Genomic DNA, 17,911 nt, shown 5'->3' with positions numbered 1-17,911 from the left:
TAGGTATGCCGAAGAGGTGTGAAAGGTCAATTACAAAAAAAATTGGTGTATTTTTTACATACATTTGTGCAATACATGAAGTCAATTGGTAGGCCATTTGGAAAATGATGTTGTTTGTGCAAGAAAGGTTTGAACAGAGAAGTGATAGCTTCAAATCAACTATGCATCCACTTACAGGTTCCAAACACAATTAAAACAAAACCTCTAAATGAAGAAGATAATCAAGCTCCATTACTAATAGACTCATGTTATGTTTTCAATAGGGAGACATGGAGAGAGAGGAGAGAGAGGGATGGAAAGAGAAAAATATTTAGGGGGAAAGAGAGATGGGTAAGGAAATAGAGATAGAGAGGAACATAGAGATGGAGATGGAGGAGGAGATTTATATGGAGAGGGGGGAGATGGAGAGGGGGGATATGGAAAAATAGAGAAGAAATAGAAATATGTATAGGGGGAGATAGGAAGATAAAGATAGAGACAAGAAATCATATAGAGAGAGGTAGAGAGAAGGAGAAAATTAAGGGCTAGAGAGAGGTGGATAGATAATAAGATAGAGATGGAGGGATATATTGGAGAAACATTGAGGGATAGAGATAGAGGAAAAGAGATATAGATATAGAGGTATAGGAAGAGGGAGAGGGGGAGAGAGGGAGACATGTCTTAAAATAGCAAAGGAAAGAGGAAGATAGAGGCAGAGAAGAAGAGGGATACAATTAGATAGGGAGATAGTGAGAGGTAAAGAGAGAGATGAGATAGAGAGGGAGGGAGATGGAGAAGGAAAGACAGAGAAGAAGAGATGGAGAAATATAGAGGAAGAGGAAGAGAAAGAGCAAGAGAAAGATATATATATATGGTGAGATAAAGTGATATAGAGATAGAGATATAATATGGAGAGGGAGAGTGAGAGAGTGATAGAGATATATATACAAATATATATATGTAGACACCTAAAATTGTCATGTCTAATTAAATAAATATTTTATTTATTTAATTATCTAAGCCTAATTCTTCTATTAATTAAATAAATCTTTATTTATTTAATTAATTCATTTATCCTCTTCTAGCCTTATTTCTCATTTAAATAAATACATTTATTTATTTAAATTATCATTTTCCTAAATTAAATAAATATTCTTATTTATTTAATTGATCCCACTTCTTCTATTAATTAAATAAATCTTTATTTATTTAATTAATTCATTAACCTTTTCTACCTATGACACATGTCATTCATCTCTTAATTCATACACTACCTACCCCTTTCATTATTTTATTATTTCTTTTACCTACCCTCTAATCCTAGTCGACCTCCTTTTACACCTCTCAATCTTATCCCTCCATTTCATATAGTGTCTTCTATTTAAGGAGATGCCTTCCTTCATTATCAAACCCTAATCATTCTATGCATTCTAATCAATCATGCTAATCATTCTATGCATGCTAATCACTGATCTTAAGGACTTGACTATACTACGATCCTACTTGCAACCACATTCCATTCTTTGTTGAGCTCTTGTGCACATAAAATCTGAGAGCAAATATATCAAGCGAGATCAATGGAGATAGGAAGAATGGAGATCAAAACCCTATTGGACATGTAATGGTATAATATTTATGATTTCATTTGATTTGCATTGTCTTAGGTAATCTTCACATGTTATGGTGGATCTTTGTTGATTGTTAGGCTAGGGTTTGGTGGTTGAATTCATTTAGCCTTTCAATATTGTTATTATTGTTATCCATTTTCACCATATACAATATATATATATATATATATAAAGAGAGAGAGAGAGAGAGAGAGAGAGAGAGAGAGAGAGATCTTGTCAACGTCAAAATTTAATCAAGATTGGCATTACATTAAAGACAAAGTAAATCCAATTAAATTGAATCAATTTTAATATACATATTTTTTGTCAATTACTCAATTTCATTCTTAATTAATCAATCTTAGTTCATATTAATTTAAAATTTTATTATTTAACTAGACATGGATGGTATGCTTTCTTGTTTAATTTAGCAGTCATGTAAAATCATATTTTGTTCGTTTGTATGACAAAGTTCCATTAGAATAGTGATCATGCAAGGTAAGAGACCTGTAAACCTTGGATGTTGTTATGTGGAGCATTTTGTATTACCTATTTGGATATCAAATGTCACAGCAATTATTTTAACAGATTTTGATATGGTTCATCTTAATTAAGTAGAACAATGAAGGAAAGTGCTCTATTTCTATGAAATTGCTACCTTGCTTAATTTAATAATTAGATAAAATAGTGACAAGAGATGAAAGAAGGGATTAAGAAAACGAAAGAACGTGTATCCACATATGGGTGGTTGCCACTTTAAAGGAGTCACCCCTTTCAAGTAAAAAATCTAGTGGGAGTACCGCTACACAGTTTAAATTTAAGATTGAATTTTACAATTTTAAAAATTATCAAATTCTATATTTTGATTTGTTATATTTTATATATGATTTTATTTGAAATAAAGGGGTAAAAACTTTATTGAAAATCAGACACAAGAATTACAAAGAGAACCAAGGCCCCAAGGCCCCATAAAAGAACCACAAGCCCAGCCCAAGATCAGCCAGTTTCATACCCATCCATGTCCTCAGCAAAAATCTCCTGGAAGTCCTGACAGTAATCTAAGGAGAGATGCTCCCAACCTTCAACTTTCCAATCACTACCATGTTCTGAGACCCACTTAGCCAAACAATTTGTTGCTTTATTCCACTCATGAGGAATGTGGATCAAAGACACCTACTCCATTGATGAGCTAATATGAAGAATTTGACGAACAATCTCTGCCAACTGCCAATGAATCCCACTCACCTTCTACTTAGTCAACAAGTTCACAACAATTTGTGAATCCGATTCACAAATAACCTTCCTTCGACCCAACTCCCAAGCACGCTCCAAGGCATAGATAATTGCAAAACCCTCCATAAAATTATTAGAATGCCACCCTTTATGAACTGAAAAGAAGAAGACCACCTCCCCCATACGATCCCTACCAACACCACCAACCCCAGTAGGGCCTGGGTTACCCCTAGAGGAGCCATCAATATTAATCTTGATAAACTCATCCTAAGGAGGCAACCACCTTCCCACCCTTTGAACCTTCTTCATCGTACGTCTACCTCTCTTGACACTAGTTGAGGCAGGAGACAACTCCTACAATCCCAACCTACTCACAATATTCGTATCTCTATCTAGAGGAAAATTCAACTCACATTTAGCTTCCACCGTCTCCCGAATCATAACAATGATTCTATTCCACGCTTGCTGAACTAACAGTCTGACCTCACAAAAGATCCTCTCGAGCCATATCTGCCATAGTATGAAAATGGGCCCAATATACCAGACAATCTAGAGGAAGGAGGATAAGATAGGAGGTCTACCTAAACTGCTCCAAAACTCCACCAAAGAATCCATGTGAACACAATAATTCTTCCACACCCCCCACCAATAGTGCCAAATAAGCATAGAGAAGGGGCATCTGAAGAACAGGTGTGAGGAGTCTTCCTCCCCATTACCACACAAGGCACAAATGGAAGGCCCTAAAAATCCCCGCTTGCAAATATTGTCCCAAGTTAGGCATCTATTCAAAGCCAAAGTCCAAGCGAAGCAGTTACACTTCGTCCAAGAAAAAATATTCCACACCTGTTTCCACTAGAGAACCTCTCTTCCCTCAAGTCTTTGGTATAGCAGTTCCCGATATCCACTAGCCACAGTAAAGATGCCCTTAGGATTCAGAAACCAAGCAAGTCCATCCCTATCCTTGAGTGAACTATAGTGTTTATTCGCCAAAATGCCATGCAGCTCAGGACACTCTTCCTCCATCCCAGCAACTGGCCACTCATCAGGAGCCTTCCACCGCTCCATCTACAACCTCCCACACCTATACACAACCTTGAAGTCACTCACCCTAGACCACCATGCCTCCAAAAACCTCTGGTAAAGATTCCCAAGGTTGGGAAACTGCTCCAGGATGGGGGGTAACCATCCCAAGAGTCATTCCAAAATAGGATCTCTTCCCCCCTCCTGCAAATCCAAAAGAGACCTTCTTTAATTAGAGAAGACCCCTTCTTAACAGTACTCCAAATCATTGAGCCTTTTCCCTCAAGCGGATATCTTGGAATTTCCTCCCTCGGGATCCTGTGCATATATTTATAGGCCAAAATCCTAGCCCAACCACAATCCTACTCAGCACACCACCTCCAGTACAATTTACCCACCAAAGCCTCTCCAAATAAAATAGACTGCCTTAAACCAAGCCCCCCTAACTGCTTCGGGCTACACACCAAATCCCAATTGACGAGACTCCATTTGGAAGAGGAAAGATTGCCTACCCATAAGAATTGCCTTGCCAGAGAGTCCAATCCCTTCAAGAACCACTTAGGAGCCACTTGAAGCATACATCGATAAATTAGAAGAGCCTGAACCACCGACTGAATCAGCTAAACCCTCATAGCAAAGGATAACTATCTATTTGTCTAGTGATCAACTTTCCTATGAAATTTATCCAAGATACCCTGCTAAGATTCCCTAGGAGGGTTGCCAGGAGAAATAGGAATACCCAAACAAGTCAAGGGGAAAGAGTGAAAGATCCCTGATGGATCCCCTTGCTGATCTGCTGTAGTTTTTAAATTAATAAACTATATTTTCCTGTGTTTCCTTTAATGGTTTTAGAGAATAGACATAAGTTGCAGAAGGTTTGTTTATTTTTGTGTTTTTTGATAGTTTTTCAGCAAGTAATAATTGAAGAACAAGTACATGAAAAGAGTACTAGAAATAAATGTTCATACACAGCCAAATCAGAATCGTACCAAGCAGATTTCTGATTATTTAAATCAAATAATTATCCAGATAGTGATTCCAAACAATTCCAGGAAGATTACAATAACAATGATTCCAACCTAGATAAAGAGTGAATACTGCACTCAAGAATGAAGCTGCTGCAAATGTCCAACGCTCTTACATAGCTCCACGTGGGAAGAGAAATGGTTGCAAGGTACAGTCGTACGACTGTTAGGTGATGATAAGCTGGAAACCCCAACCTCCGCGCTGAACCCTAACTCTGTCCACTGAATCCTCCAGAAAGATGTCATACCAACTCCAAGGCACTGAAACTGAATGCTAGAACCAATAACCACTGTGCTGGGGGCTACGTCCCAGACAGGCAAGACCCTGGGGTTTTCATCCCAGATGCTGAATCGCTCTCCAGAGCAAATTCTCCAAATCAAAGATGAAAATGTGTAAAAGATACCAAGAATTAGGTCTCAACTTCCTTATAACACCTTCCCACTTAGCTCGAACCCTAAAAGTGACTCAATGTGGCGTTTAGGGTTAAAATGTTATATTTCTCATTTTAAGTTGCGAGTGCATAGAAAAACGACCCTTTTTCAAATATAAAGAAATCCGTTCACCGAAAGGATCTGAGTCAAAAGAGAAATATTTAGAAAAGTCCAAGACCTTTCCAACGAGCTATTACACCAAGGGATACGCATCTAGATGAGGCCAAAAACCCCTTATTATATCAAAATGGCTATAAACATAGCCTTATTTAAATAATAAATGCTAACTTAGGAAATATTAAAAATATAACCCAAATAGTTGCAAAATGCTCAAATGACACCACAAACTAGAAAGTCAACCTGCCACCTGTCTGTGATTGAAGTCGGAAATCAAGGATCCACTGGCAATCTCATCCCTAAAATCTAGGGATGCTCCTAGAAACTAGGAAACAAACCCAAATCCTCTAAAACTGAACCCAAGGAATAATCTCAAGGAGACCCAACCCTAGGTATGGTCATAACCTTCTAAATAGTAGGGATATCCTCCATAAACATAGGAACTGCCTCCTAAAAATAAGGAACTGCTCCAAACTGATCAACTACTGCTAGAACACCAATTCTCGAACACTATATAACCACACTGAGTCTCTATCCATCACTATCAGCCTACAAGACCCCATAATAAGCTGACTCACATGTCTCTGCTAGACAAAGCTAAAGAGGGGACATGACAGTCCTCCCCTCTCGGAGATGCTTGCCCACAAGCAATTGTAATGCTGGATGTTGTAAAATGGCCTCACCCTCCCAAGTGGCATCCTCTATGGGAAGATCTCTCCAACATACCAAATACTCACGAATCACCCTGCTTCTCAACCGTCGTTCCCTCACCTCAAGAATCTCCTCAGGAACCAAAGTCAATTTACCTTCCTCATCCATGGGAGGCAAATCGGGTGAAACTGTGATATGTTGTCCAAGGGCCTTTTTCAGGCAAGATACATGAAACACATTATGAATTTTACTGCTTAGTGGTAACTCAACCTCATAAGAAACCTCTCCAACTCGCCTGAGTACCCTGAATGGTCCATAGAAATGTGGTTTAAGCTTCTCAGCTCCCCCCGCTTTAAGGGTGCTTTGCCGGTATGGTTGTAAGCGCAAGAAAACCATGTCATCCACCTCAAATTCTCTCTCAACCCTATGTCGATCAACGTATATCTTTTGTTGATTTTGTGCATGCTATAAATTCTCCCTGAGAGATCTCATGATATCCTTGTTCTCCCGTAACCAATCCTGAGTCAAAGGAACTCTACTGTCACTCAAAGCTAAATCATTGAAGGATAATGCCTCATAGTCGTAGAGAGCTCTGAAAGACATCATACCAATGGACATATGGTGCGTAGTATTATAACAATACTCGCCCAAATACAACCAACGTACCCATGCCTTTTGCTACCCTGACACATAATTACGCAAATATCCCTCAACCCACTTATTGACTATTTCAGTCTGTCCATCTGTTTGAGGGTGGTAACTAGTACTAGGTGTCAACTCAGTGCCTGCTAGCCTGAAAAGTTCCTGCCAAAAGGAACTCATGACTCTGATGTACTCGTCACTCACTATGGTCTTGGGAAGACCATGGAGTCTAAACACCTCTCTGAAAAATAGCTCAGCCACCTGAGATGCTGTAAAATCAAATGCAATGGGAAAGAAGTGTGCATATTTTGTTAGCCTATCCATGACCACATAGATACAATCCTTCCCTTGCACCCGAGGAAGACCTGTAATGAAGTCCATAGAAATCCCAGTCCACTTCTGTTCCAGTATAGGCAAGGGTTGTAACAACCCAGCAGGATAAGTATGCTCTGACTTGTTCTGCTGACAAGTCATACACTCACGGACATGCCACACAACATCATCTTTGAGACCCTTCCAAGAGAATCTCTCTCGAACCACTCTGTAAATCTTAACATACCCTGGATGTCCTGCCGTAGGAGTATCATGGAAAGCATGCAAAATTTGTTGCTTCAACTGTGAACCCAGAACAAGATAAACCTTGCCCTTGTAATAGATAATATCATCTACCACACTGTATCTATCATCCACTATCAAACCATCCATGACCTCACAAGCATGCTGATTTTTGGAATACTCAACCAAAAGTTGAGCCTTCCAATCTACTGAAATCTCGCTCAATGAACATAGGGCAACAAGTGAGGGTTTCCTAGAGAGTGCATCAGCCATAGTATTATTCTTCCCCTTTATGAATTTGATATCGAATTCATAAGCCCGAATCTTGCTCACCCATTTTTGTTGTCAATCATTGAGATTTGTCTGATCTAGGAAATATTTCAAACTATTGTGGTTGGTTCTTACCACAAATTTGTTGCCAACAAGATATTGTCTGAATTTGGCTAAAGCATGCATAATAGCCAACATTTTCTTATCATAGGTAGAGTACAACCTCTCATTATCTCGCAACTTCCGGCTCTCATAGGCAATGGGATGTCTGATCTACATCAACACAACTCCTATGCCCAGACCTAAAGCATCACACTCTAGGACAAATGGCTGCGAGAAATCAGGTAATGTCAAAACTAGACAAGTGCTCATAACCTCCTTGAGTCTATCAAAGACTCCCTGTGCCTGTTCTATCCATCTGAACGCCCCTTTCTTTGTGAGGTTTGTCAAAGGTGCTGCCAACTGAGAGAAACCTCTCACAAATCTTTTGTAATAAGCACATAAACCAAGGAACCCATGTAACTTAGTAATGTTCTGAGGGTGAGGCCAATCCCGAATTGCCTGAATCTTCTCCTCATGCACCTTCACCCCATCAACACTGATCACATGGCCCAAATATAAAACTTCCCTAAGTCCAAACTCACATTTGGATAACTTAGCAAATAGAGACTGGCTCTCCATAATGCTAAGCACCTCCTCAACATGTCTGAGATGGTCCTCCCAAGTACAACTGTAAATCAATATGTCGTCAAAGAACACTAGAACCGACTTCCTCAACTACTTGTTGAAGATATGGTTCATACAGGTTTGGAAAGTGGCCAGTGCATTGGTAAGGCCAAAAGGCATTACTAGAAACTCATAGTGCCCATAGTGACAATGAAAGGCAGTCTTGTATACATCCTCTGCTCGTACACATATCTGATGGTAACTTGAATGAAGATCAATCTTAGAGAAGTAGATAGCTCCATGAAGCTCATCCAACAACTCATCAATGCATGGAATAGGGTATCTGTTATTGATTGTCTTCTTGTTCAAGGCTCTATAATCTATACACATCCATAGAGTCCATCCTTCTTCTTAACAAGCACTACAGAAGAAGCAAAGGGGCTAGAACTAGGCCGAATGAAACCCATATCCAACAACTCATGAATAGTCTTCTCAATTTCATCCTTATAGGCTCTAGGATGACGATATGGGGTAGTAATCACTGGCTTCGCTCCATCCTCCATCTCTATACCATGCTCAAAACCTCTATCTGGAGGCACTCCAGAAGGTATGTCACCAAATACTCTCCCATGACGGTCCATCATTGACTAAATATCAACATGAAATACCCTACCATCCTGAGGTGTAGGTGTTTTGGACTTCACCAAATAGTGTGTAGCCCAAATCACATCATTATGTCTAATAATAGTCTCCATCCTACGAGAAGACACCTCCTTAGGTCCACCATCTGAAGCTACCCTCAAGATAGTCTTCTTCCCCCTAGAAAGGAACTCTAACTGCATACGGTGGTGATCAATAATGTAATGCCCAATACCCTGTAACCACTGCATGCCCAAGACCACATCATAATCCTCTAATGGAAGCACATAAAAATCATCGGTCAAAGTATAATCCCCCATCTGAATACTAAGCTCTAGAATCCGTTTAGTACAACCCAAAACTGCACCATCTGCCACCTTCACTCCAAAACAACCAAACTCCTCATACTGCAATCCACGCCTCTACACTAACTTCTGATCAATAAAGTTATGTGTGGCACCTGTGTCTACCAAGCTCATGACCCGCTTGCCCTTCAGTGTACCTTTCAATCGAAAGGCATGAAATTTAGGATAACTGGAGAGGGTAGCCATAGTTACTTTGGCTGTCGCCAAAGGCTCAAGGGTATCTAACTTCGACTGTGTCTACACTTGCTCAACATCCCCCATGCTATCCTCAGTGTCAGTGTCGGGTACCTCCTCATCCCCTAACTCAGATGTCACCTCAATCAAATGAACCTTTCCTTTACCCATACAACGGTGTCCTGGTTCGCAAGGTTCCTTGCAGGAAAAACATAATTTTTTTCTTCTCAATTCGTTCCTCGTCTCCTGATTCATCCAAGGGGGTCTTGATGATGACCCTCCTTTATTCTGTGAGGTATTGGCCTTCTGTGCAGGCCGAGAGTCCTTGAATGGCTTCTTATCTACCTGATAAGAAGTGGGAACGGTATCCAGTCTCAATGTCACATCAATGGCCTCCTTAAGAGGGGTTGGTTGGAAAGCACATACCAATCCCTTAAGTCTATCTTGCAATCCCTCAATAAATAACATCACACTCCACCTCTAGGGCATATTAGGTACAATAACCGCAATATGCTGGAACTCATTAATATAAGCTTTTGCATGCCCAGTCCGTCTAAGATGTGCCAACTCTCTATAGTAGAGCTCTGTATCCTTATGGTCAAACCGTGTAATGAGTCGTTCAATGAACTCAACATAGGAACGTACCAAAGCGTGATCTTGGGTGACCAATCCATGGTGCCACCAATCATAGGCAATCCCATCTAAATGCAACACAACAAACTAAATAGCCTCACGCTCAGGCATGGGCCTCAAGGATAGATATATGTCCAGCTTGTGCACCCAAGCTCGAGCACTCGTATCACCAGAGTCATCATATGTAGCCAATGTGATCTTCCTAATAGCTCTATTGAGGTCATAGTTCTGCTGTTGTGGTGGTCTATAACCATGATCTCCTCTGAACCTAGTTGTATCTCTACGCTGTGCACAATACTGGGGAAGAGGGAAAACATCCCTAACCTCTGGGGGTAGGGCTCTCCACTCAGTTGTGGCTGCCAAAACTGACTCTTGGAACCCAACCTCTAGTGGATCTACCTGTGTTGGTTGTTCACCTGGTAGAAACTGAGGAAACAAAGGTCTATCTGTAGCAAGTGTACGATGGCATTCCCGCCTAGAGGAATGAAGGGAGCTCCCAACTGATGAATGGGACTGATGGCTATGCTGACTGCCTACCACTGAAACTAATCTGCTCCACCCATGTCTGCCCCTATGTCTATCCAACTCCATTCGTGCCAAGGTTTCCTGTATTCTATCAAGTGTCTGGACTATCCTGGGCTATGTAGTGATGAGAGTTCTCATCATCTCCCATTCTTCATCCTTAATCCGGTTCTGTCTAGCACTCCCTTGTTCATCCACCATATTGGGTACCTATTCAATTCCACTCTCACGCTCCTATTGAGCTACCCTGCATGTATAATACCTGTGTATCTCCTCTCTACCTAGATGCATAGAATAAAATGTAACCCTAGTTTGAAAATTCCACACAAACCCTACAGGCTGACAGGATGATAGCTCTGATACCACTGAAAGATCCCTAATGGATCCCCTTGCTGATCTGCTGTAGTTTTTAAATTAATAAACTATATTTTCCTGTGTTTCCTTTAATGGTTTTAGAGAATAGACAGAAGTTGCAGAAGGTTTGTTTATTTTTGTGTTTTTTGATAGTTTTTCAGCAAGTAATAATTGAAGAACAAGTACATGAAAAGAGTACTGGAAATAAATGTTCATACATAGCCAAATCAGAATCGTACCAAACAGATTTCTGATTATTTAAATCAAATAATTATCCAGATAGTGATTCCAAACAATTCCAGGAAGATTACAATAACAATGATTCCAACCTGGATAGAGAGTGAATACTGCAATCAAGAATGAAGTTGCTGCAAATGTCCAACGCTCTTACATAGCTCCATGTGGGAAGAGAAATGGCTGCAAGGTACAATCGTATGGCTATTAGGTGATGCTAAGTTGGAAACCCCAATGTCCACGTTGAACCCTAACTCTGCCCACTGAATCCGCCAGAAAGATGTTGTACCAACTCCAAGGTACTAAAACTGAATGCTAGAACCAATAACCACTGTGCTGGGGGCTATGTCCCAGACATGCAAGACCCTAGGGTTTTCGTCCCAGATGCCGAATTGCTCTCCAGAGAAAATTCTCCAAATCAAAGATGAAAATGTGTAAAAGATACCAAGAATTAGGTCTCAACTTCCTTATAACACCATCCCCCTTAGCTTGAACCCTAAAAGTGACTCAATGTGGCGTTTAGGGTTAAAATGTTATATTTCTCATTTTAAGTTGCCAAGTGCATAGAAAAACAACCCTTTTTCAAATATAAAGAAATCCGTTCACCGAAAGGATCTGAGTCAAAAGAGAAATATTTAGAAAATTCCAAGACCTTTCCAACGAGCTATTACACCAAGGGATACGCATCTAGATGAGGCCAAAAACCCCTTATTATATCAAAATGGATATAAACATAGCCTTATTTAAATAATAAATGCTAACTTAGGAAATATTAAAAATATAACCCAAATAGCTGCAAAATGCTCAAATGACACCACAAACCAGAAAGTCAACCTGCCACCTGTCTATGATTGAAGTCGGAAATCAAGGATCCACTGGCAATCTCATCCCTAAAATCTAGGGATGCTCCTAGAAACTAGGAAACAAACCCAAATCCTCTAAAAATGAACCCAAGGAATAATCTCAAGGATACCCAACCTTGGGTATGGTCATAACCTCCTAAATAGTAGGGATATCCTCCATAAACGTAGGAACTGCCTCCTAAAAATAAGGAATCACTCCAAACTGATCAACTACTGTTAGAACACCAAGTCCCAAACACTGTATAACCACACTGAGTCTCTATCCATCACTGTCAGCCTACAAGACCCCATAATAAGCTGACTCACATGTCTCTGCTAGACAGAGTTAAAGAGGGGACATGACAAATACCGTGCTAAGATTCCCTAGGAGGGTTACCAAGAGAAATAGGAATACCCAAATAGGTCAAGGGAAAAGAGCCAACTTGGAATCTTAAGATAAGAGCAATCCTCCTTTGAATAGTACTAGGAGTGTTGAAGAAGAGGATGGAGGATTTATCCTCATTGATCAACTGGCTCGAAGCTGCAAGATAAACATCCAAAAACTTTCTCAGATTAGTGGCCTCTCTAATCCGAGCAAGTCCCATTAGGGTCGTGTCATCAACAAACTGCAAATGAGATTGTAGTTGCAAGTCATTACCCCAACTCCATCCCTAAATAAAACCCAGACCCACATTATGCTTAATCAACCTTCCCAGACCCTCAGCTAGAAGAATGAATAGGTAAGGGGATAGGGGGTCCCCTTGGCGAAGACCCCTAGAAGCACCAAACAACTCAGTATGATCTCCATTGATTAGCACCGAGAAAGAGGTAGATGTAACACAACTTATAACCCATTGGATCCATTCGTCAGCAAAGCCAAACACCCTAAGAATCTTCTGGAGGAAGAACCAATGAACTCTATCATAAGCCTTAGCCATATCCAACTTAATAAACATAGCTTTTTCCTTGGAAGTTGCCATAGAGTGAATGGTCTCCGTAGCAATGACCACCCCATCTAGGATTTGGCACCCTTCCATAATCCCACTCTACTCCTCAGAGATAACATCCCCGAGACACTTTGTCAACCTATCCACTATCAGCTTAGAGATGATCTTGTAAATCACATTGCAAAGAGAGATAGGTCAAAATTGGCCTAACCGGCTAGCCCCATCACACTTGGGGATAAGTGCAATGAAACTCGCATTCAAAGCCCGAAGCATCTACTTATTTCTCTGGGACTCCTGAACTACTTCCCATAAATCCAATTTGATAATATCCCCAAAGTCTTGAAAGAATTCAACTGGGAACCCATCTGGTCCAGGAGCCTTTCCCTTTCTCATGTGAAAAACAATCCTCTCTAGTTCTTCCAGTGAAATGGGATCCATAAGCTACTCATTCATCTCCCTAGTAACTAGAGAAGGGATGCAATCGAGAACTTGATTCTCCTCCATCGATTCCCCCTAAGAATCCTCCCTGAAGAGGGACTGGAAATAATGTAAAGACTCCCTAAATATCTCCTGCAAGGATAACAAATGCTCACCTCTATCATTGACCAGAACAGGAATGGCATTCCCATGCCTTCTTGCTTTCACTAAGTTGAAGAAGAAGGTAGTGTTCTTATCCCCCTCTTGAAGTCAATCAATACTAGCTCTTTGTTTCTAGTATATTTCCTCCCTAAGCTCCCATTCCTCTAAAGCCTTGACAACCTTGTCTTCCTCCCTAAGCAAGGCTTTAGATAAACCATGCTCTCTGATGTCGCTGGTGATGCCATTCAACACTATCTAAGCATCTTTCTTAGCATGAAAAATATTCCTAAAACCCTGACAGTTCCATTGTTTAAGTTGAAACTTAACAAATTGCAGTTGCTTGGCAAAAGTGTACATAGCAATGCCAAAGGTAGGCCTCCCTTTCCTCCACCACTCTGCTACAAGAGTCTGCAAAGCAGGATCCCGAAGCCACATAAGTTTCAATTTGAATGAAGGGGAGCAAGCGACCCGAGTAGAAGAAGAAACCATCTTGGCGGGCCAGTGGTTGGACCCTCTCCAGTCAAGAATTTCAAAGCTTGTGGACCACTCCCCACCAATCCAAAAACTAGAAACCAGAAAATGATCCAACCTTTCCGCAATCCAATACTCCCCTACCCTCCTATTGTTCCAGGTGAACAGACCATTACTAGGCTTAATGTCAACAAGATGCAACGATGCTATATTATCCCGAAAAAGGAAAGACGAAGGTTCCAACCACATAACACCCCCCTTCTTCTCACTCAACTCAAGGATGGCATTGAAATCGCCCACCATAATCCAAGGATGAAAAGGGACCAACCTTCGCATACAAGAAATATGGGACCATAAGTTTTGCTTACCTTGAAGATTAGTGGGGGCATAGATGTTAGTAAACAAGATATATTCCCCAATCTCAAGACTAGAGACAACCCCAGATAACGAAGATCTGGAGGCCACCTACCAGACAAGGCGAATCCTTAAAGGGTTCCAAAGATAGGCCACCCCTCCTAAGGAGCCCATAGCCCCAATACACTGACACTGACATCTCCCCCATAGCTTTGGCACCAAATCCATCATACTTTCCACATAAATTTTTATCTCCTGCAAAAATAGGATATTAGGAGAATGACTCCTTATCAACTCCTGAACAACTTTTTGTCTAGAGCCACTGTTCAAGCCCCTCACATTCCATGATAAAATGATCATTTAGGGGGATTGGAAAAGTGAGAGTCCAGAGTCTTTACTGACCCTGACTCAACCAAATTCTCTCCCATAAATTTGATCTTCTCCAAATCCTTTTTTCTGCCAACCTTTGAACTCTTCTTTGTTGATCCTTTCTTAATGTCCTTTTGATGGAGACCCAAATGTAAGCCCATCTTGTTACTTTTGGCCCCAACAAATTCCAATTTTTGAGTTGAAGGAGAAACATCCCCCCAGCCAACTCCACTACAACACTAGGAATGATCCCCAATTGAGCCACAACTGGCATATCCATCTCCATTTGGTGGCTCCCAGCAATTTACAGAGCCTAGGTCGAGTCCCAATCTACACTATCATTGACCAACCCTGATGCACCCTAATCCAAAGGAGTCAGCCCAGGGTTAACCTCTTGTTGGGTGAGGTCGTTTAGGGCTTCAAACCTGTTAAAGGTATCCTCCTCTTGTCTCTCCTATAGGGGCCTCTTTTATCCCTGATTCCTGTACAATGAAATATTCCACATGAGGTGGATCACCCACCGAAGGTGAAATTATCACTCCACAATAAGTGATAATTCCACCTTCCCACACCTATTTGCCTACACACACTATCCCAATGTGGCACAAACACCCAAGTGTCTCATACCCAAACTACTATGAAATGCATTTCCTAAGTAAACTTAAGTAAAGTGTAATAATATCCAAGATGAATAATTATTTACACCAACACCCCCCCTTAAGTGCAACTTAGGGGAATGCACTTAAGTCTACAATGCAACTAAGCAATGCAAGATGGGTCTCGACTACTAGGCCATGTTAGGTACCCATGTACAAATTCAAATGCATGAAAACCAATGCAATGAAATCTCTCACAAAGCGGGGAAAGAGAGAAAAACCCAATGGGAAAAAACACTCCCCCAAAAGAGAGATGAAAGCTATATAAGAGAACTCTCATAGAAGAATGTGAGGAACAAAACCCCATGTGAGGAAAAAGTCCCCCCCATATGAGAGAAGAAGAGAAGCTAGGAAGCCCCCCCTTAATGTGGAATCTGCACCAATGATAGAAGCTCGATGATGTATGAAGAAACTGCTCCATGAATGTCGAACAACATTCCTCCCCTTAGGAAGAAACAAAACCAAAGGTGTATCCATGAAGTCTCCCCAATCATGAAGGGAAGATGTATGAAAAAAACTCATGATGAAAGGAATCTTTGAAAATTGATCAGGTGTCCCCATGTCGATGCTAAAAGATACCCCCTCCAAAGGTGGTAAACTACTCCACACTGTTGAAAAAGGAACTCCAAGATCTAGTGGAGATGAATGTTGAACATGTCCCAAAAACTCACATGTCTCCTCTAAACATAAAGAGACCTGCTCCAACTGTTGTACATAAGTATCCACAATCATGTCAACCTCGAAAGAATGATCATGTAGAGGATGAACAAGAGGGTCAGAGTGTTCCCTCACAACAATCAAAGAAGGATCATCTTCATCAAAGAGAAGATGAATGTCATCAATGATGTCTCCCAAATCTGCAATGTAGGATTCCACAAACAAACCTGCAATGTCTGTCAAGTAATCATCCCATGAATCTGAAGCTGGAAGACAATGAATATCCTGCTGCACTGAATCACATGAAGGCAAAACTGTCGCACTATCTGCATCATTAGGTGCAATAGGTGATGTGATATCAATATGAGGAGATGAAATACAAGGCTCAAGAACGGGGTCACATGCGAGAATCCCCATGTTCAAGTGCCCAAAGTTCTCCTCAAAATCTAAACCATCACAAGAAGTGTGATCATCATGTGTAGAATCATCAAATGTGAGATCATCATCAACAAAATCTGAAAAGGAGTATAATTGAGATGCATGATCAACCACCCCATTTGCAATGATAGCTCTAGTCTCCAAGTCTTTAATGAAAACTGACTCAGGTGTGAACTCCACAACTCTCTTAGTTGTGCCATGTGTGATTTGATAGATGGAAAAGAGATTGTTTGTCAAGTGGGGTACACACAACACATCATTGAAGGAGTTATCCCCAATGTCAATAGATCATTTCCCAATCACGTCCATGTATGTATGATTGCCCATCAAAATCTGTGGCATGGTGCAAGGCTCGAATGTAGAGAACATAGACTGCGAAGATGCCATATGATGAGAAGCCCCTGAATCTAGAGGCCATCTCTCTGAATCATGACTGGTAGTAGCACATAGAGCTTTTCCTTTTCTTGTCCCAAAAGAGTGAGTCTTCCCACTTGTAGAAGCCATGAATGCTTGCCCTTTTCCTTTTGAATGTGAGGAAGTGGAAGTTGATGAATTATCCTTCTTGTATACATTAGGCAAATCGATGTTATGCTTTTTGAGGATATGTGTAAGCTCATCAATCTTCTTAGAATGGCAACGACGCTCCTCATGACCAAACTTTTTACAATAGGCACAAGTAGGTCTCTCCCTCTTTGGTGAGTTATCCCTCTTGGAAGAGGATGAATCTCCTTGTTGTGGAGAAGATGATGCTTTGTCCTTAGGCTTTGATTGCCATTTCTTCTTGTTTGAGTTGTCCTTTCCTTGATTTCCTTTGTTCCCTTGATTTGCCACTAATGCTTGAGACTTAGAAGCCTTAAGAATGCCCATGCTTATCAACTTAGTTTGTTCCATCATCAACATTTCAGTGAAAGCATCAAATGTAGGCATTGTGTAGCTTGAACCCATTGTCATCCTATGGGTTTGGAAACTAGAAACAAATGTTGCATATTCTTGTGGAAGCTTGCCCATCAAGTTGAAGATCAATTGAGTATCCTTCTTATCAATGCCACAATCTTTGAGTTGTGCCCTCAACTCATTTGCCTTAGTGACATAATCTTGTACAGTATCAAAGTTCTCAGGATCTAACATGGTGAGATCACTATCAATCTGATATCCCCTAATCTCATCAACTTGACCATACAAGTCTTGAAACTTTTTCCAAACATCTTTGATTAGAGTACATTTCTCAATATGAAAAATGAGATCCTTTGATACATTCTTTCTTAAGGTACCAATTGCCATGATATTTTTAGTGAGCTAATCCAAGTGACCAACTGGATCAATCTTAGGATCAGTGGGAGCAACAATAGTTCCATCAATATAATGAGTTAGTCCTTTTTCCATAAGTTTACTCCATACATCAATTTTCTAAGTAGCATAATTATGAGAAGTTAATAGAGAAAAATTAGAAGAACCTATAGCAGCAAAAAGGAAGGAACAC

The 17,911-nt window shown here is 40.6% G+C and overlaps 1 protein-coding gene across 1 annotated transcript; it reads right to left on the bottom strand.

Annotated features, from left to right (window-relative positions):
- Window positions 1-7,804: 7,804 nt before the first annotated feature.
- On the bottom strand, window positions 7,805-8,212 carry LOC131858514 (uncharacterized mitochondrial protein AtMg00860-like). Its single transcript, XM_059211768.1, has one exon. The coding sequence runs from the start codon at window positions 8,210-8,212 to the stop codon at window positions 7,805-7,807; it is 408 nt and encodes a 135-aa protein (XP_059067751.1).
- Between the last annotated feature and the right edge of the window lie 9,699 nt (window positions 8,213-17,911).

The sequence above is a fragment of the Cryptomeria japonica genome, chromosome 9 (assembly GCF_030272615.1).
Source record: "Cryptomeria japonica chromosome 9, Sugi_1.0, whole genome shotgun sequence".
Lineage (NCBI taxonomy): Eukaryota > Viridiplantae > Streptophyta > Pinopsida > Cupressales > Cupressaceae > Cryptomeria > Cryptomeria japonica.
The sequence above is the reverse complement of the archived record's forward strand: the minus strand, read 5'-3'. Positions and strand labels throughout refer to the sequence as shown.